Raw genomic sequence first — 12,322 nt, 5'->3', positions numbered from 1 at the left:
GAATCAGCACAAATACTTCAGCTTTCAATGGGCATCCACCCTTCAGCTGTAAATCAGCACAAATACTTCAGCTTTCAATGAGCATCCAGCCTTCAACTATAAAACTGCAGAAAGCCTTTAGCTCTTTATGAGCATCTAGCCTTCAGCTATGTAATAGTGAAGCCTTCAGCTATTAATGAGCATCTGGCCTTCAGCTATGAAACAGCAAAAAGTCTTCTGCTATTAATGAGCATCCAGCCTTCAGCTATGAAACAGCAAAAAGCCTTCAATTATTAATGAGCATTCAGGCTTCAGCTATGAAACAGCAAAAAGCCTTCAATTATTAATGAGCATTCAGGCTTCAGCTATGAAACAGCAAAAAAACCTTCAATTATTAATGAGCATCCAGCCTTCAGCTATGAAACAGCAAAAAGCCTTCAATTATTAATAAGCATTCAGGCTTCAGCTATGAAACAGCAAAAAGCCTTCAACTATTAATGAGCATTCAGGCTTCAGCTATGAAACAGCAAAAAGCCTTCAACTATTAATGAGCATTCAGGCTTCAGCTATGAAACAGCAAAAAGCCTTCAACTATTAATGAGCATCCAGCCTTCAGTTATGAAACAGCAAAAAGCCTTCAACTATTAATGAGCAGCCAGCCTTCAGCTATGAAACAGCAAAAAAGCCTTCAACTATTAATGAGCATCCAGCCTTCAGTTATGAAACAGCAAAAAGCCTTCAACTATTAATGAGCATTCAGGCTTCAGCTATGAAACAGCAAAAAGCCTTCAACTATTAATGAGCATCCAGCCTTCAGCTATGAAACAGCAAAAAGCCTTCAACTATTAATGAGCATCCAGCCTTCAGCTATGAAACAGCAAAAAGCCTTCAACTATTAATGAGCATTCAGGCTTCAGCTATGAAACAGCAAAAAGCCTTCAACTATTAATGAGCATTCAGGCTTCAGCTATGAAACAGCAAAAAGCCTTCAACTATTAATGAGCATCCAGCCTTCAGTTATGAAACAGCAAAAAGCCTTCAACTATTAATGAGCATCCAGCCTTCAGTTATGAAACAGCAAAAAGCCTTCAATTATTAATGAGCAGCCAGCCTTCAGCTATGAAACAGCAAAAAGCCTTCAACTATTAATGAGCATCCAGCCTTCAGTTATGAAACAGCAAAAAGCCTTCAACTATTAATGAGCATTCAGGCTTCAGCTATGAAACAGCAAAAAGCCTTCAACTATTAATCAGCATCCAGCCTTCAGCTATGAAACAGCAAAATGTCTTCTGCTATTAATCAGCATCCAGCCTTCAGCTATAAAACAGCAAAAAGCCTTCAATTATTAATGAGCATCCAGCCTTCAGCTATGAAACAGCAAAAAGCCTTCAATTATTAATGAGCATCCAGCCTTCAGTTATGAAACAGCAAAAAGCCTTCAACTATTAATGAGCATTCAGGCTTCAGCTATGAAACAGCAAAAAGCCTTCAACTATTAATGAGCATGTAACCTTCAGCTATGAATCAGCATGTAAATGAACAACAAGGTTTCAGCTTTTAATGAACATTCAGCCCGAAAGCTATATTAACATCCAGCATTGAGGTAATAGTCACCATTCAGACATGAAATTAAGATTTGAGCATCAGACCTTGTTTTTTTGTTTGTTTTGGGTTTTCACATCGACACAGTATAGGTCATATTGCGACTTTCCAGCTTTACTGGTGGAGGAAGAAATCAGGTGCCCTTCTGTGCATTATTTCAGGCACAAACGGGCACCTGAGTAGAACCACCGACGTTCCGTAAGCTAGCTGGATAGCTTCCTCACATGAAAAAATCCAAAGTCTCTGTAGGAATTCAAACCCATAGAGGTGAGGGGCAAGTGGTTTGAAGTCAACAACCTTAACCTCTCGGCCACTGACACCCCCAACAGACCTTGTGCCATTAGGATAATCACTTACTCACACTTTAAAAATCATTTTCATAACACCATGCTATAATATGTAGATAAAGCATTCATACATCAAGTATAGTTTAGAAAATCTTACCAAGCAAGTATATGCATCATTCAATCTGTAGTCGAGGGTTAGAGTTTGTAACATTTTAAAGAAGTCATGATGGTCAAAGTCACAGGGATATGCTTGAACAAACTCGTCCAGGCCATGCTTCCTGGCACGATCTGCATCTATATTAATACATAGTAACATGCATTTGTTAGTAAATGGTGCCTGAGTCTATATAAGAACAGTTCCTTCTTATCCTGTAAGGGTGAGGTCAAAGGTTATAAATAAATAGGAACAAAGGCTAAACACCCATTTGTCTATGGTGGAAAACTATAACAAGAGGGCCATGATGGCCCCAAGGTCGCTCACCTGTATATAGGCCCCCAACCCCCCCCCCCCAACGTTGCAGGGCTAATTTAACCCAAGGGCTTTTATTTGCACAAACTTGGTAGACACCCATAAGAAGATGTTTCATGCTAAACATCTAAGCTCTAGCTCATTGGGCTTTTTAAAAGAAGATTTTTTTAAAGTTTTTACTATACACATATAGTTAAAAACAATGACACCCTGGGGCCGGGCCAGTTTTGACCCCAGGGCTTTTATTTGAACAAACTTTGTAGACACTTACTAGAAGATGTTTCATGCTTAATATCTAAACTCTAGCTATTTGGGTTTTTTCAAAGAAGATTTTAAGTTTTTGCTATACACATATAAAGAAAATCAATGACCCCGGGGCGGGGCCAATTTTGACCCCAGGTCTTTTATTTGAACAAACTTTGTAGACACTCACTAAAAGATGTTTCATGCTTAATATCTTAACTCTAGCTATTTGGGTTTTTTTCAAAGAAGATTTTTTAAGTTTTTGCTATACACATATAAGGAAAATCAATGACCCCCTGGGGCGGTGCCAATTTTGACCCCAGGGCTTTTATTTGAACAAACTTGGTAGACACCTATTAGAACATGTTTGATGCTAAATATCTTAGCCATAGCTCTTTGAGTTCTTTAAAAGAAGATTTTTAAAGTTTTTACTATATGCATATAGGGAAAATCAATGACCCCCGGGGCGGGGCCAATTTTGACCCCAGGGCTTTTATTTGAACAAACTTGGTAGACACTTATTAGAACATGTTTCATGCTAAATATCTTAGCTCTAACTCTTTTGGTTCTTTAAAAGAAGATTTTTTACGTTTTTACTATATGCATATAGGGAAAATCAATGACCCCCTGGGGCAGGGCCAATTTTGACCCCAGGGCTTTTATTTGAACAAACTTTGTAGACACTCACTAAAAGATGTTTCATGCTTAATATCTTAACTCTAGCTATTTGGGTTTTTTCAAAGAAGATTTTTTAAGTTTTTGCTATACACATATAAAGGAAAATCAATGACCCTTGGGGCGGTGCCAATTTTGACCCCAGGGCTTTTATTTGAACAAACTTGGTAGACACCTATAAGAGCACGTTTGATGCTAAATATCTTAGCCATAGCTCTTTGAGTTCTTTAAAAGAAGATTTTTTAAGTTTTTACTATATGCATATAGGGAAAATCAATGACCCCCCGGGGCGGGGCCAATTTTGACCCCAGGGCTTTTATTTGAACAAACTTGGTAGACACTTATTAGAACATGTTTCATGCTAAATATCTTAGCTCTTACTCTTTTGGTTCTTTAAAAGAAGATTTTTAAGTTTTTACTACATGCATATAGGGAAAATCAATGACCCCCTGGGGCGGGCCAATTTTGACCCCAGGGCTTTTATTTGAACAAACTTGGTAGACACCTATTAGAACATGTTTGATGCTCAATATCTTAGCCATAGCTCTTTGAGTTTTTTAAAAGAAGATTTTTTAAGTTTTTTACTATATGCATATAAGGAAAATCAATGACCCCCTGGGGCGGGGCCAATTTTGACCCCAGGGCTTTTATTTGAACAAACTTGGTAGACACCCATTAGAACATGTTTCATGCTAAATATCTTAGCTCTAGCTCTTTTGGTTCTTTAAAAGAAGATTTTTTAAGTTTTTACTATATGCATATAGGGAAAATCAATGACCCCCCGGGGCGAGGCCAATTTTGACCCCAGGGCTTTTATTTGAACAAACATGGTAGAGACTCACTAGAAGATGTTTCATGCCAAATATCTAAGCTCTAGCTCTTATGGTTTTTTAAAAGAAGATATTTAAAGTTTTTTCTTTCGGTTGCCATGGCAACCAGAGTTCTGCATGGAATTAAATTCTTTGAACATTTTTTAAAGGTGACCACCAAAGGAACATTCCTGTGAAGTTTGGATGAAATTGGCTTAGTGGTCTATGAGGAGATGTCATTTAAAGTAAAAGTTTACGGACGGACGGACGACGGACCGACGCCGGACGAAAAGCGATCACAAAAGCTCACCCTGTCACTTTGTGACAGGTGAGCTAAAAAATTGCCTTTAATAAGCTAATTACTTTCATTTGAATTTTCTTCAACTTTGATTTTTATTCAAAAGTTAAGTGGGTTCACCACCTTAACGTACTGGGTCAAAAACTGCAAACTAGAACTTGAGAACCAGTCATACCATTGACAAAACTCAAAATCTGGAATCAGACAATTGGATACTGAAACTTTAAAATTATCATGCATTTGCATCTTATCATAACCTTTGACCCTGTGACCTATTTATAGATTTTTTTTATTTGCAAATAATGATTATCTTTGAACATGCACTTGTGGTTAGTGGGAAGGTTACCATATTATGGGTATGGTTCCAATCATTTTGTTAGATAATCAGTGATTACAAAGAAGACACAGTCATGTCACTTTTACACCTTCATAACCAATAGTTTCCTGGCCGCAATAGATTCTACCCATGTGACCAGTACGGACCAAAATCAGCACCAATATTCTGTGCTGTTTGATAATGGTTTACACTGCTCACTATTCAGTCAGTACATATTTTCAAATTTTCCCTAAAAATGATGAATGGTTTTGTCCAGATTGAAAGATAGACAAGTTCATTTAAGATATTTAGTGTGGAAAGGATTATTATGAAGTCTAGTCCTATGCTATATGTTAATGATGACAGTGGATCTAATAGGTAATGTTTCTGCCTCTTCAACCAGGGTATTTACATTTGAACCCTTTTCAGTCCATTAAATTGTTTTTCCTCACTTCACAATACCACTTATGTATAATATGTATGATAACATGTTTTCATAATCAAGCAAAATTATTATTTTTTATCTCAGTCAAGGACAACAGACTTGGTTATATAAGCAGAAACCACAAACCTAAAATAAAACTCAATGTTGACCTTATCTTTTTTTAATTTCTTATTGCAAAGTTTAGTATAATAAATGTAGCTATCTCAGGTGTTATAGGAATAAGATCTAATATTATTTTCATTAAATTGTGTACTGTAATAGGAGACAGTTGATAATTAGAGGTATCTGACTTTAAATTCCAATAGATGTGAGAGTTGATCTAATTTCTTATATAAGCTTTAATAGCATATACAGTCTACTCCACTTATAACGAGATCGGTTTTAACAAGATACCGCTTACAACGTACATTCTACTGTGTCCCGGCCTTGTCCTTCTATTTTCCTTTCATTTTTTATCGTTTATAACGAGATCGGTTTTAGCGTGATATTGGTTACAACGTACATAATTTCGCCGTCCCATGCGTATTTTTCACAATTTTAATGAGGTCACTTCATTTGCACTTCGTCTGCGTCAGTTTGTCACCTTGAGAAAAATAAAGATGACCAATAATAATGGTCAATTAAGGAAGAAATAATTGACGCGGGACGAGATAATGGGTCGAGCAATTAGCGATCAAATGTGTCAGCCTTGTTTTGTCAGCACTCAGTGCTAAATTGTCCTTAAGGTGACGAAATGTCATAACAATTTAACAATTTCATTGAGTGATTAGCACAAAGGAAGCGGCTAATTTCTTGCGGTGTTATTAGGTGTTCATGAGAAATGCACTGCGTGACTTTTGAAAACGAATTTTAAAATGTTCATATTAATGAAAAAACACACGCGGTTAGACGTAGGTTGTGTTTTCATGTTTTGTTTAAATTCTATGATAGCTTGATATATTTATATAAATGTATATTTAAATAAAACAAAACGTCTGATTGCAAAGAATTACCTCCCATTATATACTCTTCAAAAAGGATGCACGCGAAAGTGAAAGTAGAAATAAATGATGCTCAACGGTGTCGGATTTCTTGTCCCGGTTATAACGAGACCCAGTTATAATGAGGAATCATCCGAAGTCCCGACGATCTCGTTGTATCCGGAGTGCACTGTAATATTGTTGTTTCATTGTTTTACAAGGGATCATCCTTTTTCCAGATTTTCATTTTAACTAATCAATTAATATTTAGGCTGTATATATCCAGAGTAGTGACCTAATCTTCTAAAGGCAACTTTAACCTGCTGTATTTGTGTAATGGATTTGCCCCTGCTTATAATTTGGAACAGTCCATTATAAGGGATTTCAATATCAAAATACTAAAATTGAGCTGTCAACCTGGACATTTCGTTTGGTTTTATGGCGCACCAGCACAATTTCGATTATACTGTGCAACAAGAGGGCCATGATGGCCCTGAGGTCGCTCACCTGTATATAGGCCCCCCACCCCCCGGCAAATTTTTACCCAAGGGCTTTTATTTGTTTATTTGAACAGACTTGGTAGACACCCATAAGAAGATGTTTCATGCTAAACATCTAAGTTCTAGCTCATTGGCATTTTTAAAAGAAGATTTTTAAAGTTTTTACTATACACATATAGTTAAAAACAATGTCACCCCTGGGGCAGGGCCAGTTTTGACCCCCGGGCGTTTATTTTAACAAACTTTGTAGATATTTACTTTAAGATGTTTCATGCTTAATATCTAAACTCTAGCTATTTGGGTTTTTCCAAAGAAGATTTTTAAGTTTTTGCTATACACATATAAGGAAAATCAATGACATCCCCCCCCCCCCGGGCGGGGCCTGTTTTGACCCCAGGGCTTTTATTTGAACATACTTGGTACACCCCCATTAGAACATGTTTCATGCTAAATATCTTAGCTCTAGCTCTTTGAGTTCTTTAAAAGAAGATTTTTTAAGTTTTTACTATATGCATATAGGGAAAATCAATGACCCCCTGGGGCAGGGCCAATTTTGACCCCAGAGCTTATTTGAACAAACTTGGTAGACACTCATAAGAAGATGTTTCATGCTAAATATCTTAGCTCTAGCTCTTTGGGTTCTTTAAAAGAAGATTTTTTAAGTTTTTGCTATATGCATATTGGGAAAATCTATGACCCCCTGGGGCAGGGTCAATTTTGACCCCAGGGCTTTTATTTGAACAAACTTGGTAGACATTCACTAGAAGATGTTTCATGCCAAATATCTAAGCTCTAGCTCTTATGATTCTTTAAAAGAAGATTTTTTAAGTTTTTACCATATGCATATAGGGAAAATCAATGACCCCCGGGGCGGGGCCAATTTTGACCCCAGGGCTTTAATTTGAACAAACTTGGTAGACACTCACTAGAAGATGTTTCATGCTTAATATCTTAGCTCTAGCTCTTTGGGTTCTTTAAAAGAAGATTTTTAATGTTTTTACTATATGCATATAGGGAAAATCTATGACCCCCTGGGGCAGGGTCAATTTTGACCCCAGGGCTTTTATTTGAACAAACTTGGTAGACATTCACTAGAAGATGTTTCATGCCAAATATCTAAGCTCTAGCTCTTATGGTTCTTTAAAAGAAGATTTTTAAATTTTTACTATATGCATATAGGGAAAATCAATGACCCCCGGGGCAGGGCCAATTCTGACCCCAGGGCTTTAATTTGAACAAACTTGGTAGACACTCACTAAAAGATGTTTCATGCTTAATATCTTAGCTCTAGCTCTTTGGGTTCTTTAAAAGAAGATTTTTTAAGTTTTTACTATATGCATATAGGGAAAATCAATGACCCCCTGGGGCGGGGCCAATTTTGACCCCAGGGCTTTTATTTGATCAAACTTGGTAGACATTCACTAGAAGATGTTTCATGCCAAATATCTAAGCTCTAGCTCTTACGGTTCTTTAAAAGAAGATTTTTTAAGTTTTTACTATATGCATATAGGGAAAATCAATGACCCCCAGGGGCAGGGCCAATTTTGACCCCAGGGCTTTTATTTGAACAAACTTGGTAGACACTCACTAGAAGATGTTTCATGCCAAATATCTAAGCTCTAGCTCTTATGGTTTTTTAAAAGAAGATATTTAATATTTTTTTTATTTTGGTTGCCATGGCAACCAGAGTTCTGCATGGAATTAAATTCTTTGAACAATTTTTAAAGGTGACCACCAAAGGAACATTCCTGTGAAGTTTGGATGAAATTGGCTCAGTGGTTTATGAGGAGATGTCATTTAAAGCAAAAGTTTACGGACGGACGACGGACGGACGATGGACGGACGGATGCCGGACGAAAAGCGATCACAAAAGCTCACCCTGTTACTTTGTGACAGGTGAGCTAAAAACAGGAAAGATGATTTTGGCTAATGTCAGGTGTTACAAACTTAAAACAACACCATGGGTCAAAACCAATCCAACCGCTGGAGCTAAAAGATGCATAGACTCCATTAATTCCAACCCATTTAGTCACCTCTTACAATCACGCAGGGATAAACAGTGGTTGCAATTCTGATGCCTCAGCCCTTAAGGGCAACCCCTCAATCACAAGGGGAGTCAACCTAGACATAAACAAACAGTGCAGACCAAAATCAGCACAAATCATTGCACAGATGAGCCAACTGATATTAGTCTGTACATAGTTGCATGGGTAGAATCTGGTATTGTCCTCAGGTTTAGTGTTAATGAAATATAATTCACATTTATTTTTTATTGATGTATTTGCTACATATTAAAGATGGGTTTACACTCAATGATACTGGGTGTTCAAAGATACTATAATAAGAAGTGGTTAAAGCTTATGAAGGAATGAGATCTACCTATCCTAAACTATAAGATACATGTATCATGATGTGAAATTTAAAACAGAAAAACATCTAAAAATAAATTACTAGAAATCTTAATAATTCTTAATATTTCTCAATCAGTTCTGGTTATACTAGAAGTATCACTGCAAACTTCAAAATTAAATGAACAATTTTTCCTTAAATATATTATCAGTGATTTATATTCATATATTTCATGACTGAATGATAGTGCGTAAAAAGTCTTCATTCATAAAGACATATTACATTTATCATTGAAGATATTTACAACAGATCATCTCTAAAATGTATTTCACTATTAAAGTCATTGATGTGTTACAAATAAAATCTATGTTAAGGGTATAATATTTAAACTAATTTGACAGTTTTACATAGGATATTAATTATCAACAGAAATGATAAAATGAATTGAAGAACAAGTTCAAACAACCTACCTCCCTGCATACGTGAAATTTGCGTGTTACTGATTTTGTTGGTCTGAACAACTGGAGGTACTGGTTTGTGTGTCTGTCCAGTGGCTCGGTACACTGCCTGAACCCACAATGCACGCTCATTCTCATCATCAGAGGCAAAAGTGACGTTATCACCTTCCTTTACTGTGTTGAAAAAATGTTTCCCACCCTCCAATTCTGAATAAAATATAAGAAAGCAGGAAATATCAGTTTTATTGATGAATGCCATTTGAATGTATTCTGAAGTATTCAGTCCAGGTAAGTAGACAACAACCTACTTGAAACTGAAAAACATTGCTTTTGTTGACAGGTGGTAATGTGGAATAAAATCTATCAAACTGGAAACTAAAGTTTTTTAATGCAAGGTACATCAATCAAAGACTTCTCTCAATAAATGCTCAATTATAAAAAGAAAACAAATATATATATTAAACAAACCAAGTAACATTTTGGGATGGGGGGCATGGGCTAATTTTCACCCTACAGCTAAGTTTTGATAAAGGTACAGAAGACCATACTGCACATCAAATCACTTTGCATAAACTTTCTGACAAGCAACACATCTAATATCTATTTTTAGTTTTCTTGTTCCTTAAGAGATTTTCCACATGAAAGTGTATACAAAAACCAAACAACTCATAGGGTGGAGCCAAAAGTAATCATAGGAAACCACTACAGACAATAGTAAGACACAATAAACATGTAGAGCCATTAACAATTCAGAGTTCATAATGAGCATTATGGCCTCAGATGGCTAAACAAAAATATTTGTCATGCAATACTTACCAGGCACTGGTTCACAGTAGTCAACAGTAAAACCATCTAGCTGCATCATTTCTGTGGGATCTGGTTTTCTTTCCCGGTAACTACACATGGCAAAAGTATACTGAGATACCTGAATAACAAAAGGTGTTTGTGAAACATATATGCACCTCTAATGGCGACAATTAAGTTATGTTACAAATCATACTACAAAATCTTAGGACTACAGGCCAACTTTTATGAAGACCTTGACCTACTGACCTCAAAATAAACAAAGGTCATCTAAAAATCATGACAAATTTTTTCATTTAATAGTACGTCTGAATGCAAAGAGATCATTAGTTACTGGCAAGACAGGCTTAAAAAGGTCAAAGTCACTAGGATCACAATGACCTTGACCATTTTAACTTACAGACTTAAAAATCAGTAAGGGTCATGGAATGGTCATGACTAAACTTCACATCAAATCTGAAAACTATAAGCTGTATCTTGCTCAAGCTTTTGATCACACATGCTTTTAGTGGTAAAAGTCACAATGACCTTGACATATGATCTTTCAGTCTGAAATCAATAGGTCAGTCATGAACAGGTCAATGACCAACCTTTGGCAAAGATAAATATCACATAAGCCAGGTCCATAGACTTGCATATTCACCTCATTATCATAAAATATGATAATGCATAGCTTAGAACAAGCATGTCTTTGAATGAAAGCTGCAATAATTGACAGTAAAAGACCAGAATAGCCAGCCTACCAATCTCTGTACTTTTGGCTGTTCAATATAAGTATGTTTTTATTGAAATCCCTGACTTTACTGATGCACTATTCATATACAAAGAAGAACAAGCCCATATTGCTTAAGCTAGTAGAGATGCAGCAAACTACCATACTTAGTTTGAATTTTCCATAAATACTACTGTTTTAATGAAAACCAATATCTTTATTCCAACTACAGGATAACAGCCTTGAATTAACATACAAAACAACAGATGTCAGAAAAATTCCCAACTGCCTTTGAAGAGCATCCCTTAAACTGTGAAAGGTCAAAACCAGCATCATTGATTTTCATTTAAATGCAAATATTATATGAATTACTAAATCTGGTACTGCTATGCATTTCACATCAGTTTTAATGATTTTATTTTAGAAACAGGATTGAAAATCATGTGCTGGTAAACAAAGGGTTTTGCAGCTGCACTCATGCTGACAGATGAACAGCTTAGCAAATGCATATTTATGCTGACAGACAAAATGATTTGCAGATAAACTTTTGCTGACAGACAGATGCACTCATGCTGAGAGACAAAATGATTTGCAGATGAACTTATGCTGACAGGCAGATGCATTCTAGCTGACAGACAAAAGGATTTGCAAATAAACTTATGCTGAAAGACAGATGCACTCATGCTGAGAGAAAAAAGGATTTGCAGATGAAGACAAAAGGCTTTGCAGATGAACTTATACTGACAGACAGATACACTTATGCTGACAGACAAAAGGATTTGCAGATGAACTTATGCTAACAGATAGATGCACTCCAGCTGACAGACAAATGGATTTGCAGATGAAATCATGCTGACAGACAAACGCAATAATGCTGACAGACAAAAGGATTTGCAGATGAACTTATGCTATAGACAGATGCATTCCAGCTGACAGACAAAAAAGGCTTTGCAGATGCACTCATGCTAATAGACAAAGCTTGCAGATGAACTTATGCTGAGAGACAAAATACTGGTTTGTTTAACAATATTGTAACTGCTGTATAGATATTGAAGTTGTTTTAACCTTTCAGATGTTACATATTTCAATCTTTAGGTCATCAAAATTTTCCAGCGATACAGAAATGAAAGCATATCTGTTCTAAAACTTAAATGTATTAACTTACCTGGACGAGAACAAAATAACGTTTCTTCCATTTTTTCCAAACATTCTTTCCGATTGCATAGAGATACCTGAAAAAACAAAAACAAATAAATATCCTAAAGTATAATGTAAACCATTTGAAGCCATCTACCTTTAGTTATATTCAATAACAAGTAATACAAATACCTGCTCTTTTTTACACAATTTGTATAATGGGACTCCCCTGCTTTGAATCTGGAACAATTCATTCTTATTTAAGGAGAATTGGCAGCCA

General features: G+C 36.1%; 1 protein-coding gene across 1 annotated transcript in view; it reads right to left on the bottom strand.

Annotated features, from left to right (window-relative positions):
* Positions 1-12,322, bottom strand: part of LOC132756020 (calcium-dependent secretion activator 1-like) — a 91,710-nt gene that overhangs the window by 40,699 nt on the left and 38,689 nt on the right. The window contains exons 7-10 of the mRNA XM_060746974.1: positions 12,071-12,137; positions 10,206-10,314; positions 9,402-9,596; positions 2,026-2,162 (exon numbers count right to left, since the gene is read on the bottom strand). Coding sequence (XP_060602957.1) covers positions 2,026-2,162; positions 9,402-9,596; positions 10,206-10,314; positions 12,071-12,137 — 508 coding nt within the window. The remainder of the gene's footprint in view (positions 1-2,025; positions 2,163-9,401; positions 9,597-10,205; positions 10,315-12,070; positions 12,138-12,322) is intronic.

The sequence above is a fragment of the Ruditapes philippinarum genome, unplaced genomic scaffold (genome assembly GCF_026571515.1).
Source record: "Ruditapes philippinarum isolate M1 unplaced genomic scaffold, ASM2657151v2 ctg1017_1_1_1_1, whole genome shotgun sequence".
NCBI classification, from domain to species: domain Eukaryota; kingdom Metazoa; phylum Mollusca; class Bivalvia; order Venerida; family Veneridae; genus Ruditapes; species Ruditapes philippinarum.
The sequence above is the reverse complement of the archived record's forward strand: the minus strand, read 5'-3'. Positions and strand labels throughout refer to the sequence as shown.